Source organism: Mobula birostris, chromosome 6, assembly GCF_030028105.1.
Source record: "Mobula birostris isolate sMobBir1 chromosome 6, sMobBir1.hap1, whole genome shotgun sequence".
In the NCBI taxonomy this organism is placed as follows: Eukaryota; Metazoa; Chordata; class Chondrichthyes; order Myliobatiformes; family Myliobatidae; genus Mobula; species Mobula birostris.
Window position 1 is genome coordinate 36,650,839 of NC_092375.1, and position 22,407 is coordinate 36,673,245.

Below are 22,407 nucleotides of genomic sequence, written 5' to 3' on the forward strand. Positions count from 1 at the left end.
CACTAGCTTTCATGGGGACAGAATTGAATTTTCAAATAAAGAATTGCTTCCTTACATCCATCCTCCTCAGTCAAATGTTACCTTTGTCTCTTTGCTCGAGACTCCCTAAAAGAGGGATCAGTTCTCCCTAGCTTCCCTAACAAACCCTTTATGTGACAGCTATAATTGGAAAACAATTGTATGCTTCTTCATAGCTCGTGAGCTCATCATTTAAAAATAATCAATTTTTCACTGATTTAAATTAAATTCATCACATTCTCTATTGCAATAATTATCTGACTGCAGTTTGTGCAGAAGTAGAATTGGCATCAATATTATATCTAAGTTTCAGCTTCCCATAAATCAACTAAAAAAAAGCAAAGCTATCTCTTGATTAAAAGCAACTATTTTATATCTTACCTTTGTACTATCATATGTTGTATCTTGGCGCCTGCTGGGTTTGCATGGAAAACTTGGATCTGTAAATTGCCAGCTTGATCTGGTATTTAAATTAACAGGTGGTGTGTGGCCAGATTTAGGAGATCGATCACATCCAGACCTGCAGTCTGCTGACGTGGTAGAACTATGTGCATCCCTGGGGCATCTTGCTTCATGTATTGCGTGCTGGTCCCTGACAGAAGCGACACCAGAAGGATGTAGTGAGCGTGCACCTCTGCTTTCTGGTGGGATGGGCGGTGGTCTCTCAGGTGGAAGAGGGGGTTCTCTGAGGGGTGGTGGTGGTGCTGGGAGAGGCTTGTCTTGTTTTCGAACCATGCATGGAGAAGACTAATTAAAAAATAAGAACATTATGAAATTATAACTTTACATTAAGTAAAAATTCAAAACTAATTCAACAGCAATTGATGACCAACATATTCTTTCTTTTCTAGGGTGATTACGGGGACAGACAAAATTAATCTTTATGTAAAAGGTACACTTTTACAGAATAATTTCCATTTACAAATAATTTTGGTCATTCAGAACATCACACATAAAATCTAGCACTCAAAAAAAAAACACACAAAAAATATTGGAGGAACTTAGCAGGCCAGGCCAAACCCTAGCTTTACAATTCTTTTTATCAGTTAGCCAAGAAGGCAAAATTAATTAACATATTGTCAGCCGTTGTGGATTCTAGAAGGGAAAGCAGGAGAGGACATTGAAGTGTTGTCATAAGCAATAAGTAGGTCATTGCACTAGGTCTTCTCCCAAGCACCTTAACTTCAGAGATGAACTAACTATCTAGAAACTTCTTTCCAAATCCCACCACAACAGTTAATTAAATCAATGTTAGTCCTATGACCCAGTATTTAGACCACTTATCTCTATGCCCAAGTATTTCAGACGCTCACCTAAACACTTTTAAATACTGTTCAATGACACACCTTCAACCACTTTCTCAGCTGAAAGGAGGACCCCTCACATTCCCTCTAAAATCTCTTCCCCTATACTCTAAACTTGAACCCTCTAGTTTTACCTGTCTCTGATACTGGAAAAAGTTTCCTGCAATCTACTTATAATCTCTCAATTTTATATACCTCATTCCTATCTCTCAATTTTATATACCTTATATTCCCATTCCCTCTTATCCTCCTCTGCTCCAGGGAGAAAAGACCTAACTTCACTAGCCTCATGTCATAACTGAGCTTCTCCATCTGGGCAACATCTTAGTGAATTCCTCTGCACCCTCTTCAGCACCATTATATCCTTTCTAGACTTTGATGATCAGACTGCACATTGTATTCCAGCTGAGGTCTGAGCAAGATTTTATTAAGTTTGAGTGTAGCCTTCTGTTTCTGATTGCCAAGCCAATTTTGGATGCAGTTTGCCAACTTGCCCTGGATCCCCTGGGCACTGATCTTTTGAATCAGGTTCCACAACGAGACCTCACCAAAGGCTTTAGTAAAGTTCAAATAAATCACACCTACTACCCTGCCTTTAACAATATATTTTGTTTGAACAATACATCTTTGAACAATTCAGTCCAACTGGTAAGATGATTCTGCTCGACAAATCCTGTCTGTGTCGGAATAGTCTCTGCCTTTCAAAATGATCATTAATGTTTTCACTCAGTTCTTTTTCAGTCTATTCCCTACTACTGATGTTAGGCTCATAGATTTATAGGGCTTTCCCTTGTTGCCTTTGCAAAAGAGGATCACTCTGCTGTCCTTTAGTCACCTGATGTACATCCAGCAAATACTGTAACATCTCAGTTAGAACCCCAGCAAATTCTTCCCTCCCATCAAAATCTGTAACAAATCTGACCAGTTCTGGGGACTTATGCTGCTTATTGTTGCTCAATTTGTGTTCTGTTTCACCCAAGTGTAAACCAAAGAGTTGAATTCTAGAGATGAGGGTAACTGCCCTTAACATCAAGATAGTAATTGACTGGGCGTGGCATCAAGAAGCTCCAAAAGAACTGGCATCAATTGGTTATCAATTGGTTATCCTTTTATGATATACATCCCAGATGTATATCATAAAAGGAATAGGGGTTGGCAGCTCTAGGTTAACTAACTCAGTTTGAGGAATGTGTTGCAAGAGACCTTCAGGAAAGTAACCTTGGCTGAACCTCCTTTAGCTCTTCTTCAATGACCTGCCTTCCATCCTAAGGGGATGTTTGCTGATTTCTGTCTTCTGTGTTCAGTTTCATTCATGACTCCTCAGAAAATTAAGGTGACCATGCCTATATGCAATAAGATCACAACAACACAGCAACAAGACCTGACAGGTAGACCCAACCCACCTGGACAAAAAAGACACGTACATTCAAATGGAATTTGGAATTTGGAATTTAGAAGGCTGAGAGGGGATCTTATTGAAACATATAAGATTACTAAAGGATTGGACACGCTGCAGACAGGAGGCATGTTCCCACTGATGGCTGAGTCCAGAACCAGAGGCCACAGTTTAAGAATTAGGGGTAGGCCATTTAAAACGGAGTTGAGGAAAAACTTTTTCACCCAGAGAGTGGTTGATATATGGAATGCTCTGCCCCAGAAGGCTGTGGAGGCTAAGTCTCTGGATGCTTTCAAAAAAAGAGATGGATAGAGCTCTTAAAGATAGTGGAATCAAAGGTTATGGGGATAAGGCAGGAACTGGATACTGATAGTGGATGATCAGCCATGATCACAGTGAATGGCGGTGCTGGCTCCAAGGGCCGAATGGCCTACTCCTGCACCTATTGTCTATTGAATGCTGTTCATAGACTTCAGTTCAGCATTCAACACAATCATTCCTCAGAAACTGATTGGAAAGCTGAGCATACTGGGCCTGAACACCTCCCTCTGCAGCTGGATTCTAGACTTCCTGACTGGGAGACCTCAGTCAGTCCGGATTGGAAGCAGCATCTCCAACACCATCACACTGAGCATGGGAGGCTCCCAGGGCTGTGTGCTCAGTCCACTGCTGTTCACTCTGCTGACCCACGACTGTGCTGCAACACACAGCTCGAACCACATCATCAAGTTCGCCAATGACACAACCGTGGTGGGTCTCATCAGCAAGAACGATAAATCAGCATACAGAGAGGAGGTGCAGTGGCTAATGGACTGGTGCAGAGCCAATATCCTGTCTCTGAATGTGAACAAAACAAAAGAGATGGTTGTTGACTTCAGGAGGACACGGAATGACCACTCTCCGCTGAACATCGATGACTCCTCTGAAGAGATGGTTAAGAGCACCAAATTTCTTGGTGCTCACCTGGCCCCTCAACACCAGTTCCTTAGCAAAGAAAGCCCAGCAGCAACTCTACTTTCTATGAAGGCTGAGAAAGTCCATCTCCCACCCCCCCCCACCACATTCTACAGAGGTTGTATTGAGAGCATCCTGAGCAGCCGCATCACGGCCTGGTTCGGAAGTTGCACCATCTTGGATCGCAGGACCCTGCAGCGGATAGTGAGGTCAGCTGGGAAGATCACTGGGGGCTCGCTTCCTGCCATTACAGAAATTTACACCACACGCTGCATCCGTAAAGCAAACAGCATTATGAAGGACCCCACGCACCCCTCATACAAATTCTTCTCCCTCCTGCCATCTGGCAAAAAGCACCGAAGTATTCGGGTTCTCACGATCAGACTATGTAACAGTTTCTTCCCCTAAGCCATCAGATTCCTCAATACCCAGAGCCTGGACTGACACCAACCTACTATACCCTCTACTGTGCCTATTGTCTTGTTTATTATTTATTGTAATGCCTGCACTGTTTTGTGCACTTTATGCTGTCCTGGGTAGGTCTGTAGTCTAGTGTAGTTTTGGGTTGTTTTACGTAGCTTAGTGTAGTTTTTGTATTGTTCATGTAGCACCATGGTCCTGAAAAACGTTGTCTCGTTTTTACTGTGTACTGTACCAGCAGTTACGGTCGAAATGACAATAAAAAGTGACGACTTGATATAATATTCTTGAAAGTCAAGTGTCAGGCAATGAATATCTTGAACTTCTCCTAAAGCACTATCATTTAATGGTAATTCCATTAATATTTTGTTACGCTATTTGGCCCATTGAGTCTATGCTGGTTCACAGAGCAATCACACTCCCCCACTAATTTTCCCATAAGCTATCCTTCCAATACTCTCATCAATCCTACCATTTGCCTACAAGTAAGGGCAGCTTATGACTGCTAATTAACCTGCATTTTTGCGGTGTGGAATGATTTCAAAGGACCTGGAGGAATCCTATACAGTCAAGGGAAGAATATGCAAGCACAACAGTGTTGTAAGGGCTGAACCCAGGCCACTGGAGGTGTAAGGCAGCAGCTCTACTAACTGTACAATGATGCTGCTCATCTTCAAGGGAAGAGTCACCACTGCCTATCAAAAACTTAACTTGAAGGGTCACAGAATTACCATGGCAACAATTACAAGTCTAAGGCCAATTATCCCACAGCAGATGACTCAGCCCAACTCCTCAAAGCTTGCCCACCATCCACAAGGAATGTTAGAAGAATGATAAAATATTTTTCACTTGCCCAATTGAATGCAGTTGCAACAAAGTTCAAAAAATCTCAACACTGTCCAGGAAAGTACAGCCTGACTGATTGCCGATCAATCCACCACACACTCTCCACTACCATTTGCAGTTCCTTGCTGATGCTACTCGAACAATACCTCCCCAAAACACGGCCTCTCCCGTGGGTATGACAAGGGGAACTACCTCTGGGGACAGCATCACAGACACTTTCCCCTGCAATTAAGAATATACTGCCATTCTTTTGTCACTGGGTCTTTTTGATCAAGTCCACTTCCCTATAAAACAGAGCCAATAACTATTGACATTGCAGTATTTGGCTGGAAAATTCATCTCTTTTTTTCTTCATCCCTACAGACTCAACCCCAATGCCTCAAAGTCCCTCACTTACTCAAAATAAACTAATCAGGAGAAGCTTGTGAGGCTTCTGTACCTGTGCCACGTGCTCAAAATAAACTAATCAAGAGAGGCTTGATGTAGAAAACAATGCATTTATTAAAATAAATTAGCACATTTAATATATTTGTAGTAGGTATAGCAGCTTTAACAAACCTGCCTTATAGATCAGAGGGAACGAAGACAAAATGGCACAAATGATTCCTTGTAACTGGGAATGAAACAATGCAACCAAACATAGTACTCAAACTCATTTTCTAACTTTCAAAACTTATTTTAAATTCAAAGATGTCTGGGACAGTAGCACTGTAAACCAAATCAGTCAGCTCTGTCTAATACAGCTGATTTCTAAAAATGTTGAGCTTTGATAAATTACCTTTGGTGAACCAGTGGGACTAGCACAAGGTGACCGAACCACTCCTTTCTGAATGAGATCTAACCGAGGTGGCACTGGAGGAAGATTGAGATGTTGAATTTGAAGTGGATCTGGAGCAGCTTTTCGGCGTTGTGCAACAGGCGATGAGTTTGGTGAGGACACAGGAGATACCTGTCTTTCTGTACACTGTGAAGACCAAGTAGAATCAGGAGACAATTAATACTCCATCAGTACTCTGGTGGTATCAAATTTCATAGGAATATTTAAAAGAATGTACATCAAAAGAAATTCAGTTACAGGATTTTTAGAAAAATATCTGCTGTTTTGGGCCAAAACTAGACAACTGCTGTTGAATTCTCTTCATAACTTAGATGCATTTTCTGAACAATACATGAGGTAACATCTATGTGTTGACTGGAAAACCAAAATAAGAATTATTCATCAGTGTACTTTGAGGTCCTTGGTTATGCTGACAGGTTTTGCCAAGTAGAGCAAAACTGTGTAAAGTACTTTGGGTGCAGTCTCACCAAGACCCTCAGATATTTAGAATTATACTCTTACTACAATAAAGACACAGCAGAGAAAATTTTGCAGCTTTGAAAACAAAAGATTATAGAATCAATTTGGTTGGAATATGGCAGACAACACTGGTAAGAATGGTTTATTGAATTACTCATAGGATTTGTATTGTTAATTAAAGCAAATAGTGGACTTCCATCTTTCTATAAACTGGGAATACCAAACTTGCAGTGGCAGTAAGAGTAATAAGTTCATGGACTGTGTCCACATGACTTCCTAGATGAGTACATCCAGAAGAACAGACTGGAAAGACAAGCTACTGCAGTTTATATCTACTATCATGTGTTGTAAGAAGGAAAATTAATAAACCAAAGAAAACCAAGAGAAAAATGATAATAATATTATCTAATTTTATTTATGAGTGATTTAGTGAAATTAGAAACTAGTGAAATCAGAAACTGTAAGCAAACTTTGCAGACAAACTGATTTATGAAGCTGCTGTTACAACGAATTGTAACAAGCGAAGTATTGTAAATAATAAGAGTATTAGACTGAACAAATGGAAATGATCTATTTCACTTCATAGAAATGACAGCTGGAAAAATATACTTATTCAATACAAAGATTAGAGGCAAATTGAGAATTTTTTCCCCACTCAAGGAGTTATGAGGGTTTGGAATTCACTGCCTAAAAAGTGGAAGCAGAACCCCAAAATGCATTTTAAAAAGCACCTGATAAATAATCAAAAGACCGTAACTTATATGAACATAGATCAAGAGCTGGGAAGTGAGATTAATCCAAAATTTAATTTTGTCCTCCATCTGTGCTGTATATTTTTATGATTGCAAGGTAGGTTGGGAAGCTACGTACTGTACATTAGAAAATATCACAGCAGTGAAGAAATGGCAAATAAAAATGGCGTTGTCACAATTTACATTCCTTCAATGAATAAAAAAATCCCCAACCACATAGCTAAGAAGCAAATGTATGAATGATATGGTACTAAAGGTTCATAATTTTGTTAAGGGCACCAGTAAACTAGAGAACTAAAATGAATTTTATAATTTACCAAAAGATGACAAACAAGTTGATAAAGGCAAATTAAAAGAACAGGTTAAAGGCAAAGGATACCATCACACTTTTGACTCCGAAGCATAGGGCACAGAGCATAGTCTGCCCAACTGTTACTCTACCTAGTCCTATTGACCCGCACCTGGACCATAGTTGTCCATTCCACGTACGTATCTATAAACACTATGAAGCCTCTTACAGTCTATAAAGATTTGTATACTTTTACAGACTGAAGAATGATTTTGGGGATTCAGCAGGGGTGTCACTCATCTAAGTTTGGGAATCATTTGAATGATTGCAACTTCAACATCTATGCTTGATATCTTTCAGGAAAGTGCAGCTTGCTCAAATAGTGCACTATCTACCATCTGAACATTCAGCATTGCTACAACAAGCACTTGTGGTTGCAGTGCATCCCTTTCAAGGTAAAGTAACCTCAGAAACTCTACCAAATAGAATGACAAGGCCATCAAGCCCTTGGGAATACTTTTTATCTGCATGTCACCCTCCAATTTGAATAGTGTGCTGACTTGAAGCCATATTGAATTTTCTTCTTCATCACTGGATCTAAATCATAGTACACTTCAACAACAGAGTGGAGATATTTCTGATGGTTAATTTCCTGAAGTCCATCAAATAAAGAGCAATTCCATAAGCCGGTTTTACTTTCCCGATAGTTAGGAAGAATAACAGATGATTTAGTTGAAACAACTAAAATTGTGAGGAATAAAAGAAGTAGATTGTGAGGACTTTCTTTGTCAGGAAATATAAACTAGGTATTGATTTCCAGAATTAAAAAAGTGCATAAAAAATGAGATGAAAGTTATTCATTCAATAGGTTGAGATTTTTTTGGGGGCATTGTTACAAAAGACCACATTTCTCAGTTTACAGGCATAATCAAGGTGATAACTCCTTTGATATCCACAAAACCTAAGCGATAATGAACATGGTGCAGGACAGTGATGATGAAACTGAGAATCAAGCATAATTTTTCTGAATGACAGTAGAGGCCCTAAAGATTCATGTCTGTTGTTCCTATTTTCACTGCTACAAGTCACTTAATTGTGTACTACAGGGCCCACTGGGCCATATTTAAGCATATTAAAATAGTTCAAGTATCAAATTTGAAGAACATTTTATAAGAAATTACCACTAAATCATTTTAAGGTGTTTTATATGCAGCAGTGTATAATTAGATATCTGTTTGCATGTAACCTATCTTGTCCACGGATCTATGTTGAATACATGACCATCACCACACTTTGTCACTTGTCAAAGGTGTTAATATACAAACATAACTTACATTAACAAGATTTAATTCTATTGCATTGTTTCAAACCTACCTTTCCAAATGATTCTAGCCTGTTCATAATCAGTGAATCATCACGATCATCATCATCATCCAGGTCCAATATTGGCATATTAAAACTGTCTAGGCAACATTTGGCTCCATCATCTCTTGGATCAAAGGGATCAACAATAATTGGTTCTGTACCTTTGATTTCACAACGGCAAAACGGGCAGCCCTGACCATCAGATTCCTATATGGGAAAGAAATCAAGTGTTATGTAAAAATAATGAAAGATTTGTTTGTCTAAAGTTGTAGTAGAATAAAATTATTTACCTTCCTCTTATTCGTGGATTCCCAAAAATATATAGGTAATACAAGGATCAATCTATATTCACCTACATTGGAATACGCTTCCAAAGCGAAATGCATTACAAAAATGTCAAATAATTTGGAATTACATTTTATTTTACACAATCATTTCATTTTTAAATCTTTTTATTAATATAATCTTCTACAGCTACAAAATAGAGATTCAACACATTACTATATATATAATTAATAAAGCTGAAGGAAAAAAACCATATAAATGCTAATGAAAAAAAAATTTTTATATAAGAAAAAGAAGCAAAAAAGAGAACCTCAGCTAACTAAAAAAAAAACCCACTAACTATAAAACAAAAAAAAGAGGGAAAAAACCCATTAGGAACCAACTCCCGGAGCGATACATCTTACAACCATATATATATATAAAGAAAACAACAACCACCAAATCACATTTATATAATATAAAATTGGAAGGAAACCATGTACAAAAGAGCCCCACCTTCTCTCAAAATCAAATTGGGGATCAAAAGTTCTACTGATTTTTTCCAAACTAAGACATAACATTACTTGGGAAAACCATTGAGTTAGTGTAGGAGCAGAGGTATCTTTCCACTTCAATAAAATAGCTCTTCTTGCCGACAATGTAACGAATGCAATTACATGTTGGTTTGAAAATGAAATACCCTGAATATGATGTGGAATTATTCCAAATAGAACAGTCAATGTACTAGGTTGTAAATTTTGTTTCAAAGCTTTAGAAATTGTAGAAAATAAAGATTTCCAAAAAGATTTCAACAAGGGACACGACCAGAACATATGTGAAACACAGGCATTTAAAAAAAAGTTTTCTGAAGATCAAGAATTTTATATTTAAATTGGAAAATCTCAAAGCCAGTAGATTTTTAAAATCTAATTCCATTATCTGATTAGATTACCTTAAAGAATTATTTTCTTTTCAAATGAAAACATGATCATTTAGAAAACCAAACTTCCTGTCTTTCCCTACTTTTATGTTTCTAATTTTCTATGTTCATAACATCTGGTTTTAAATCCATTGCTGATTTTCATTTTGACAGCTATTCTATTATCTCATTAGACTTTAAAAAAAACAGTTGAAATTCCCAACTTCAGCAGTCAAACTCCAAAGCCAAAAATGGGGCCCTTAATATCAAATACTTTGTATTCATTAATGTGTGAAAGGCTTCTCTTCGCTTTATTCTCTGAAGACTCTGAATCAGATTCTAACAGTAAGTGAAAACCAAAAAACTGCAGATACTAGAAAACTGAAATAAAAATAATGCTGGAAACACTCTACAAGTCGGGTAGTATCTGCATTATAAGAAACAGAATTAACTTTCAGATTGAAAATCTTTCATCAAAACTGCAAAAGTGAGAAAGCAAGTTGGTTTTAGTTTGCATAAACAGTTGTGTGGGGAGGGCAAAGTGAGTCTAATAACGCAGCACAAGATTTGACAAGGTGATTATACTGCTTACAGAACTGTCTTAGTGAGGATTGCTAGAGAGAGAAAAGCAAGAAAAAAGCCTGTAAAAACTAAGAATTCATGACTAACGATGTCCTGTTGCAATTACAGATGGATTTGGTGATGAACCATCTCCTCACTTCCATGGTTCATCCTTTATCGATGCCATCACCTCTGGGCCTGGACTCCCTCAACTGTTCATTCCTTTTATGTGCCGTGTTGTATGACGTGGACGATCATGGTCTTTTCATGACAAATTTTACACAGAAGTGGTTTTCCATTGCCTTCTTTTAGGCAGTGCCTTACAAGATGGGTTACCCCAACCATTATCAATACTCTTCAGAGACTGTCTACCTGGCATCAGTGGTTACATAACCAGGACTTGTGATATGCACCAGCTGCTCAAACAGCTATCCATCACCTCCTCCTGTGGCTTCACTTGACCTGGATCGGGGGACTAAGCAGGTACTACACTTTGCTCAAGGGTGACCTGCAGGCTAGCAGAGGAGAGGAGCACCTTACACCACCTTTGGTAGAGACGCATCTCCACCCCACCACCCAAGGTATAGTTAGATCACACTTTGAGTAATGAGTGCAGTTTGGTCTCCTTATTGGAAGAAGAATGTTCTCATTGGGGGCGGATGCAGCAAAGGTTCACAAAATGGCATGCTGGCATAGCAGGGCTATCTTATAGAAGTTAGATTGATTATACTTATATTCAGTTTAAAAGAATGGGGGAGTTCCAGGGGTCACAACCCATGGAAAATGCTTTTTCTCAAACTTTCGCTTGCAGTTATCACTTGAACAGTCCAGGAAGCCACAAAGAGATTAGAGTGGGAGGCGAAAGTAGCATGAGGAATTAAATAGCAGGTAAATGAAAGTTCAACATCAGCCCTTTAGACTAAACACAGGTGCTCTGCAAAGTGTTCACTCATCAGCTTCTGGTGTTCCCAGAGGGGAAGAAACACATGTTAATCATTGCTTCACATAAAGGATTATTAGGTCCCTGGATGGTGAAAAGGGATTAAATTAAAAATAAAAGCAGGTGTTGCATCTGCTGCAGCTGCATGGGAAAGAACCATGAGAAGATGAGAGGTTGGTGGACATGGAAATGGCATAGCAAGGTGGCAAAAAGGGAATGACCCCCCTGTAAAGCTGAAAAGGCAATGAAGGTGAAGATATGCCTTGTGATGAAAAATTTTTGAACGTGGTGGACAATGTGAAGGTCCATCTGTTGAATGAGAAGGTTGATTAGATGAAAGATGAAGACTAGATGAGATATGTATCAGGTTTCAAGCCATGATTAAGGACAGGGAAGAGCATCTCAGAATGGAAAATCTCTTTATCGGAGCAGATACATAGGAAATACGAAAAAGAAAGATTGGAATGGAATCCTCACAGGAAGCAGCTTGGGAAGAAATATACATGACATAGTTGTGGGAGTCTGGCAGCAAGAATAATAAATTCACAAGTTCTGTATAAGTGCAGGAAGCAGCATCAATGTAGTTAACCAATGGTCCAAAAAAATAGCTGAAGGGACCAGAGTAAGAATGAATCAAAAACTGCTCTATGTATCCTATAAAACATGGCATACTGTGGGCCCACACTATTTTCAAAGCTGTTGTTTTCATCCAAAGAAAGTGAACTTGTTGTTATTTAATATGAGAATGAGGTCTTCAGTCATTTGCTTAGCAATGATGGAGAAGAACCAGCTGAGCCTCTGTTGGCTGAAAAAGCAAAGATCATCCCACTGTGTTACATAGAGTGTAAAGGACTATATGTCTAGAATAAAGATGAGCCTGTAGAAACCAGGAAAATGAAAACTGTTATAGTGGTAGAGGGCATCAAATGTGACTGTAAGTGGGAAAGGCCTGGATCAGGACAGCAAGGATGGCGCAGAGGTGGGAAGAAACAAGTTTGGTGGTGTAAGAACAGTCAAAACAGCCTGACAGTCCAGATTGTGGATCAACAGGTGGGGACAAAAGAGGGCTTTTTCAGGGTTAGATGACTACAAAGATGGTGGCTGTGAAGGAAAGATTTCCAGAGAAAATAAGGTCACTGACACTTCTATGAGACAATTACCTGATGCTGATCGTCCAGAAGAATATACGAAGAGGTAACTGAGAGCTAAGGTTTGACCTCTGTCATTTCACAAAGGCACAGCAGCACACCCTTGTTTTGATAACAATCAACAACAGAGTGCAAGTGGATTCACCTCATACTCCTGATCTCACACTTCCTTTGCTCTATTGAAATCTCACAGATTTTCTCTGCAACTTAAAGCTAATTTGTTTTGCAATTTTCCAGTTTTGATGAAAGATCTTGGATCGGAAACATGAATTTGTAAAACTATACAGGCACTATATGACAACCCTACTGCTAGGATTAAAATCAATGGATATTTATCAAATAGTTTTCCCCTAGAAAGGGGCACGAGACAGGGTTGTGCATGGTCACCGCTACTCTTCGCATTATATCTGGAACAATTAGCTCAATATATCAGACAAAATGAAGATATCAGGGTAATTACTATTAAAGGGACAGAGCATAAATTGGCCTGTTATGCGGATGACATTTTGATCTATCTAGAGCAACCAACATACTCTTTACCTAAATTGATGCAATCCTTTGAACAATATGGTCAATTATCAGGATACAAGATCAACATAGATAAAACCCAACTACTTTCATATAACTATAGCCCACCAAGAGAAATTGAAAGTAGATATCCCTGGGCATGGCAAACAAGAGTCTTTCAAATATTTGGGCATTATTATGCCAAAAGATTTGTCAAAATTATCAGAATGCAATTATCAGCCTATATATAAAAAATTAAGGAAGATATAACAAGATGGAACCTAATTCCTTTTTTCAGTCTCCGTTCAAGGATTGAATCTATTAAAATGAATATATTGCCCAGACTATTATATCTCTTTCAGACCCTACCAATAGAGATTAACCAGAATCAATTCAATGAATGGAACAAAATGTTATCAAGATATATATGGCAAGGTAAAAGGCCTAGAGTTTGTCTCAAAAGTTTGCAATTAGCCAAGGAAAAGGGGGGATGGGGGCTACCTTCTCTTAGAGATTATTATTTTGCAGCACAGTTGAGAGCTGTGATATGTTGGTGCAATCCAACATATGACGCTTAATGGAAAAACACTGAGGAGGGGATACTTCCCATCCCCATCCAGGCAATTTTGGCTGATAACAACCTACAAAGTTTCATAAATAATATTGACAACCCGTGGGTGAAATGGACTCTTAAAATATGGAAAACTATTATAAAAGAATATAAACTAGAGGGAGATATTGCAATTCTTAAATGGTGTGCATATGACTTGGATTTTATGCCGAATAAACTGGATGCTAGATTTAAGAACTGGACAGCTAAAGGAATAACAGTTCTTTGCAATATAATGAAAGAAGGAACACTGTTCAGTTTTGAAAGGCTTAAAGAGAAACACATTAAAAAAACAAGACTTTTATCCATATCTACAGATGCGACAGCATGTTAATAGGATGGTTAAAATGTAACCAAGGCAAGTACACGTTTGATAGAGCTATTTAGAAAAGCATATAATTCAGGTAACGGTAGTAGAATCATTTCAAGCATGTATAAGGGTTTGTCAAATCTTAAAACACATACGACTTCATACATTAAAACAAAATGGGAGAAGGAAGGAGGGATAATTATATCTGAGGAAGAAGACAATAATATGGAGGTATCAATGGAATTGTACCAGTTCACAGAAATAGAGGGAGTTTGGATGGAAAAACTTGATAAGATATTTTATTACACCCTCTCAGAAATCCCATTATGACAGTAACCTCCCTGTTTGCTGGAGAAATTGTGGAAATCAAAATGCAGACCATTATCATATTTTCTGGGAATGCCCCGTTATCAAAGACTCTTGGAGTGGGATACACAATGCCCTACAAGACATCTTTAAATGTGAAATACCCTCAGAAAGTAAGACCATATATTTTGGGTACGTACCTCAAGAATGGTTGAAAAGAGATAAATATTTAATGAATATACTGCCGGTGGCTGGTAAAAAGACCCTTACCAGGAAATGGTTATCACAGGAGAGCCCAACTTTAAACGCATGGATGGAAATTATAATGGACATTTACAAAATGGAGAAGATAACAGCATCTGTTAATCATAAGTTGGAACAATTTGATTCATACTGGGAAAAATGGTTCAACTACATTAACACCTCATAGGCCTGATTTTATTCTCACAAATCAATGGCTATGTTGTAAAAAATAGATCACTCCCTACTTGTACATAGTTTTCTCCTTTTGCTTGTTCTTTCTTTCCTCCCTTTTCTATAAGCCTACACCACGGATAAATATTATGTGGAGATTTGTGGCAAATACGATTATATGATATATATGTACAATATCTGAAATACATCTTATGGAAATGTTTGTTTGATGATGAACTTCAATAAAAAATAAATTACAAAAAAAAGAAACATGAATTTGGTTCCTTTTTGGACAGATGTTGCCTCATTAGCTGAATACTTTCAACATTTTATATTAGACATTTTGCATTACATTTTTCGGTGCCTTTGTGGACTCTGCAGTCACAGAAATTCTATGCTTGTCCACATACCTGCCATGCCGTCAGACAAGATGTGCACATCAAGTGACCACATGGTTCAATCTTCACATCCTTATCGTTCTCAGCACAGATTTTACACAACTGAAATGTAGAACCCATTTCACAGTAGAGCTCATATTGTTCCTAATGGGAGAGAATTTTAAAAGGTTTACAAAATTAGTGAAATTCATAGAATACTACTGGTAATAGTCTGCTGTGGCAAACTATCCATTTTACCACCCACCATATTTGAACTTGTTTCCAAATGTTTCTGATGTAATCCTTATGTCTTTCGTATTTAATGAAGTTGCCTTTGTCATTGATAAATTTTGCAGAGGCCTTCAATTAAATACAAGGCTCACTGTTTGTGCAAATGCTGGTTTCAGATGTTTGGCTGGTTTGTAAAACTCAAAAACTTTGGCAAACCTCTATAGATGTGTGGTGAAAAGTGTATTGACTGGCTGTATTATGGCCTGATATGAGAACACCGTTGCCTTTGAGTGGAAAATCCTACAAAACATGGGGGATTCAGCCCAGTACATAATCAGTAAAGCCCTCCCAACCATTGAGCACATCTACATGAAACGTTGCCATAGAAAAGCAGCATTACTCATTAAAGATCCTCAACACCCAGGCCATGCTCTTCTCTCGCTGATGCCAACAAGTAGAAGTAACAGGTGCCTCAAAATGTCTGCACTCTGGCAGATTAGGGCCTTGATAAAAAAAAACAATGATGTAATCTACCTTTAAGACAATAAAAATTTAAACAATACCTGGATAACAATAACTTTACCTGTGTAACCTTTATGTGATCATGAGGTGTTGGTTCACATAATCCAGTTAGATCTGGATTGTAACTTCGTCCATCTGGGTATAAATAACTAAATAAAAGAGGGGAAAAACTTTACATATTTCAAATACTCACATCATAATTAAAATGTTGAAGAAGATTTTGACATCATTTCTTATTGTTTATTTGTAACTTATCAACATCAAATACATACAATCCTTCTCGGCATCCATCTATTAGCGCTTGAAAAAGTGGTTTATTGTGTGGAATGGTCTGCAAGATGTTTCCATCATTTGTTACATAGCCAATAGCCCATTGGCCAAGTCGGGTACAACTGAGCCTAAAGATGTAGCTGTGGCAGAAACAAAACAAAGTAACTAAGCATGAACATACAGAAGTTCCAATACTCAGATCAACTTTATATAAATGGACTTAAAAGGCAATTCAAACAGAATTTTATTTACACAGAACAGTCAGGTTTTTTTGTAAAACAAAAAAAAAATCACAATTTGAAGCATTTAAAACTAAATTTTGTAAACCTGCCACAGGGAGCTATTGCCATGTCCAGAAGCCCACTGTTTGCTGTTTGTGCAGCCTGTATATATGAACAAATGTTTGGGATGCTGGGAGTATGAACTTGCCTGCTGCTGCAGGGTTGCAGCCATCTGTTAGGAAAAATTCACCGGAATGGAACATGGTATGACCTGGGTCGGACCTGTACCATAGGCTCTGAAATAGAACTCAGTTAATGAAAGACTGAATTGCATTGAGTGATTTCTGAAATGCCACTTACTCCAGTGTGTCTCATGGAAAACCATTAGTTAACTAAGTACTTAATTGTGTCTAACATAAATAATTTACGATTACTGTTGAAAGTTGAAGACCAAGACTAGAATTCCTACTTGAAGAACTAAGAGGAGCAGGAAATGCTCATTCAGCCTTGAGGCTGCCCATGGTTGACCTTCAGTCTCAAAGAGTTTTCTTGATATCCATCAACTCACTCAGAAAAGATTGGTTTGCAGGTACAACAGTTATTAAGGCAAATAGAATTTTATTTTATTTTTATTTAGAGATATAGCACAGCAACATGCCCTTCTGGCTGAATGAGCCCATGCCACTTACTTACACCAATGTCATCAATTAACCTACTAACCCATACATCTCTGGAGGCAACCAGAGCTCCCAGCGGAAACCCACGCAGCCACTGGGAGAGCATACAAGAACCTTACAGACAGCAACAGAAGTTGCTGGCACAGTAACAGTGGCTAAGACAATGACAGTAAGGGATAGGGGTATCCATTTTTCAAATGACCTCAAGTGCACAGTAATTGTGGTTGCCACAAAAAGACTAGATATCACAACAGATGACATTAAGGTTTAAATATTTTAAATGATAAATTCTAAATTAGTGACTCCTATAGAATGCAAGTATGAAATTAGGAAGAGGGCAAGAAATGCTTTAGCAACTAAAGAACTACATTAAATAGTAAACAAATTATGGAGGATCAGAATATTATCCAGAATGTTTAATAGATAAAGGAACAGAACAGAAGGACAGAGAGAAAAAAACTAATTTATTTAGGCAATGAAAATTTATTGCCACTATCACTGTATGTGAATGATTATGGCGAAATACAAATTAAGGCCAATGCAAGCATTTTTTAAAAAAAGGATTATAGATGCAAGTCCATGGATTTTGTACTTGAAAAGCAGAGTTTAGGTTGAAGTTAATAATATTTCAGGAATGAAGCAATTCAATATGGAGTTAAATAGAGGTACCATTTGAGTGTTCTTGTAAGCTACAGTAAAACAGAAAATGTAGAAATGCTCAGCAAATAAGACCATAAAACTATAAAACCTAAGTGCAAAATTAGGGCATTCGGCTCATCGAGTCTGCTCCACTATCCTATCACGGCTGATTTATTATCCTTCTCAACCCCATTCTCCAGTCTCCTTTCTCCCCATTACCTTTGACACCCTTACTAATCAAGAACCGATTAACCCCTGCTTTAAATATACTCGATGACATGGCCTCCACAGCAGGCTGTGGCAATAAATTCCATAGACTCACTGTCCTCTGCCCAAAGAAATTCCTCATCTTTGTTCTAAATAGACATCCATCTATTATGAGTTTGTGATCTCCAAGCAAAGGGAACACCCTCTCCATGGACAAATCTAGGCATTTCAACATTCAATAGGTTTCAATGAAAGACCCCTCATTCTTCTAAACTCCAGTGAGTACAGGCCCAGAGCCATCAAATGCTCCTCCTACCCAGGAGGAGCATTTGATCCTGGGAATGAACCCCTATCGTTCCCAGGATCATTCTCTGAACTTCCTTTGGACCCTCTCCAATGGCAGCACATCTTTTCTGAGAAAAGGGGCTCAAAAATGCTTACAATATTCCAAGTGCAGTCTGACCATGCCTTATGAAGCCTCAGCATTACAGCCTTGCTCTAGACCTTTCAAAATGAATGCTAACATTGCATTTGCCTTCCTTACCACCGAGGCAAACTGCAAGTTAACCTTTTGGGAATTTAGCACAAGGCCTCCCAAGTCTCTGTGCACCTCTGATTTTTGAATTTTCTCCCCATTTAGAAAATAATATATGCCCTTATTCCTTCTATTGAAGTGCACTTCCCTAGACTGTATTCTATCTCCTATTTCTTTGCCCTATTATTTCTACTAATCCGTCCAAATCCTTCTGTAAATCCCTGATTCCTCAGCACAACCTGCCCCTCCACCTATTGTTGGAATCATCCACAAACTTGGCCACAGACCCATCAATTCTGCCATCCAGAGCATTAACATACAACATGAAAAACAGTGGACACCACTATTGTTAGTCACAAGTAGCCAACATGAAAAAGCACATTTTACTCCCACTTCTTTGCCTCCAGACAGTCAATCTTCTATCCATGTTAGTATCTTTCCTGTTGTACCACAGGCTCTTATCTTGTTTAGCAGCCTCATGTGCAGCACCTTGTCAATGGCCTTCTAAAAGTCCAAGTAAGCAACATCCACTGACTCTCCCTTGTCTATCCTGCCTGTTATTTCCTCAAAGAATTTCATTTTAAGGAAAGCATGTTGACTTCAGTCAACCAAATCTGGCAGTACGATGAGGAGTAGAAGAATCAACAACTAATCTGGTATCTTAATTTGGCTCTTATCTAACTTGTACATTTTAAACACTTTGTTTTAATTTCAGATTTTTCAACATTAGCAATATTTTCCTTCTGTTCACTTATACCACCTGAATAGCTGGTTGTGAGTAACCATACCAGTTTCAAAAGGTGCTTTCTCATCAGGCCATCAAATGCTGTTGCACGACTCCAAATCACACTTTTGAAAATATACCATCCAACCTCCATAAACTCAACAGCACTACAGTGTTTTACAAGGTTCCATTCAAATCCCATCTACCCCACTCAGACACCTTATAGTTGGACTGTGTTGCAATAAGGCAGAATGTATTCACACTGATCAAATTCAATAGGCAGAGCAACATAGCATATTAAAAGAAAAAATACCATGGTGCAATAAACAAAAATTATTCTTTGTATTATTGTTATGCACTTCAAACACCCATTCAGAAGCAATCTTCTGTAATTGCGTGAAAATGGTAGATACGGTTCATTTTAAGGCAGTAGAGGTGGGTCAAAGTTGCACAGTAAAGGGGAAAAGAAACAGGATTAGGGCTAAATTTCCAAAAACAAATCTAAAGTGTAGTATGGTCATGCATAATGAACAGTGTAACTTTCTTGTCAACTCCTTTATGCCTTATAGTCCATTTAAAGGAAGTGTAGCAAAGCATCTTTGGAAAATGTTCGAAGTTTAAAGTTCAAATCTCAAATTTATTATCAAAGTATGTATCAGCCTGTTCTAGTTATTCCCTGATTTAACAAAGGGACACATTCAATTTGTCAGTGTCAAAATAAACAACCTATTGCAGTTCAACTTATTACAATCTAACTGCCTTACAGCACTGTTAATCTTAGCCAGACAGGTACTTACAAAAAAATCAGTCCCAATCTTTATCAACAGGGATGTCCTTGCTAAGCACTATGAGATTAGCCCTTTCAGCATTAAACAAAAATCTTAGAAATAATTTGAAATGAATAGTTTGAACACAGCAGGATAGTGCCAATGAATTGCCAAAGGGAAGTATTCCTGTGCCCTAGGCCTTTGGGATTACATTAAATCTAGATATACAGCTGCAGCTGACAGTCTACCGTACTTTGTCAGACATAACTTGCAAGTAAAGCTTATAAATCCCATCTCTCAGTAAATTAAACTAATAATTATTTTAAATTGTCTTATACTTAGAATCAAGATAATAACAAAAGCAATCGGAGAACATATGGTATAAAAATTTACAGAAGGGTTCACAGAATAAGTAACAAAGGCTAGAAAATGACCAGCCCTCCAAATACCGTAACAAGCATATAACAGATACCATGCACCATGTTAAGCAATTTTAGACCTCTCATCCAAGCATACCAATGTAGAAAATTAATTTAAATTTAGGATAATTTTGATTATGAGAAATAGAGAAATTGTCCAATTAACATTTTTATAAACGATATATACCAGTAGACTTAATATGACCAACAAATAGCTTAAATTCATCGGAGGTGCATGTTAAATGTATGTACTTTTACCCCTGAACTCATTCAGAATGTTTGAAAACTGGTGACTTCAGTATTCACGTTCTGTGACCATGCAGGATAGGCTGATTACAATAATATTGGATTAATAACCCAGAGTTCTACGAGCTGTTGTTTGCTGTTGTGTGCTGGGGCAGCAGGCTGAGGGTAGCAGACACCAACAGAATCAACAAACTCATTCGTAAGGCCAGTGATGTTGTGGGGATGGAACTGGACTCTCTGACAGTGGTGTCTGGAAAGAGGACGCTGTCCAAGTTGCACGCCATCTTGGACAATGTCTCCTATCCACTACATAATGTACTGGTTGGACACAGGAGTACATTCAGCCAGAGACTCATTCCACCGAGATGCAACACAGAGCGTCATAGGAAGTCATTCCCGCCTGTGGCCATCAAACTTTACAACTCCTCCCTTGGAGGGTCAGACACCCTGAGCCAATAGGCTGGTCCTGGACTTATTTCCTGGCATCATTTACATATTACTATTTAACTATTTGTGGTTTTATTATAATTTAATTATTTATGGTGCAACTGTAACGAAAACCAATTTCCCTCGGGATCAATAAAGTATGACTATGACTATAGATTAAAAGATCATGATCCAGAGAGATGTTACAAATCTTAAATTAATAATTCTGACAATTTGTAGCAGTACTGCAAAAATGGTAATAATCCTGTACTGTAGTAAAACCTCAAATATTACATCACTTTCAATCAGTGAAGAATCAGATATATTTATCTGTCTGACATACATCAAATTCCATTTCCAAATAGTCCCATGCACCTCCTGCTACTTAGAAATTTTCAGATGGGTCAGCAATAATTAACTGGGCAATCTTAGTTTCTACTCTGAAAGGCTCTGTTCTCTCCATCCTCTCACTTAAAACTTTCTTGGTTTCTCACTTTTCCAGTTCTGTTCAAGTCATTAACATGAATCTGAATTTTTGCCTTCCACTGATGCTGCCTGATATGCCAAGATCTTCCAGTGCATGATTGAGTCCTAAGGTCTATGGCGGACGCAATCAGCACACCGATTCAAGACAGCAAAAATCAGCATGCTCTCAAACAGTTCATCACCTTTATAAGAGCAGGGGAGAAGGCTCAACATCGGCCTAGCTCCTCGGGAGGGCTTCCTGCCACTGCACGAGACTGGCAGCTTCAAGTCGACCTTGGGAGGCAGCTCAAATTCCCACAGAACATCGCAGCCACTCCGCTCTGCCTGGACATGGTGTTAATATCGGAATCTACAAAGCAAGTGGTCCTGCTGGAACTTACTGTCCCCTGGGAAGACCGGATTGAAAAGGCCAACAAGTGCAAGAGGGCTAAATACACAGATCTTGTTGCAGAATGCTGGAGCAATGGCTGAAGAGCTCGCTGTGAGCCAGTTGAAGATGGGTGCTGTGGCTTTGCTGGCCATTCATTACAGCGGACTCTAAAACTCCTTGGAGTTAAAGGACTGCAGTGCAGAAGAGCCACCAAGAACATTCTGGAGGCTGCTGAAAAGGTCTCGCGGTGGCTGTGGATCCGGAGGGGAGATCCGTAGATTAGTGCGCCACTTGGACACAAGTCGGGGGCTGATCACCCCTGGCTGGGTCGACCAGGCGAGGGTGTCTGATGATTAAAGACCTAAAACACCCTATGACCCCGAGTTCATCACTGAAGACGTGTCCAAGTAGCACCAGAAGGTGTATCCTACAACAACTGGTGCAATACAGTCCTGCACTAGGTTGTCAAAAGGGAGGATTAAAATCCTGTGCTTCCCACAAGGAATGGAAAATATTTCACAACAATTACCTTAAAAATACATTCCTCATTGTTTCACAAAAATCACTGTGCCATTGAATCATAGGAGTGAAATACAATGTGTATAAAACCGTAAAACATACAAACCCCATTTCCAGAAAAGTTGGGATATTTTCCAAAATGCAATAAAAA

At 38.5% G+C, this 22,407-nt stretch overlaps 1 protein-coding gene across 4 annotated transcripts in view; it reads right to left on the reverse strand.

Moving 5' to 3' along the window:
• The window catches only part of cblb (Cbl proto-oncogene B, E3 ubiquitin protein ligase), a 169,465-nt gene that overhangs the window by 35,515 nt on the left and 111,543 nt on the right, over positions 1-22,407 (reverse strand). For all 4 annotated transcript variants that reach the window (XM_072260229.1, XM_072260227.1, XM_072260228.1 and 1 more), the window contains exons 5-10: positions 16,023-16,160; positions 15,812-15,899; positions 15,031-15,162; positions 8,651-8,848; positions 5,717-5,902; positions 400-765 (exon numbers count right to left, since the gene is read on the reverse strand). In XM_072260229.1, coding sequence (XP_072116330.1) covers positions 400-765; positions 5,717-5,902; positions 8,651-8,848; positions 15,031-15,162; positions 15,812-15,899; positions 16,023-16,160 — 1,108 coding nt within the window. The remainder of the gene's footprint in view (positions 1-399; positions 766-5,716; positions 5,903-8,650; positions 8,849-15,030; positions 15,163-15,811; positions 15,900-16,022; positions 16,161-22,407) is intronic.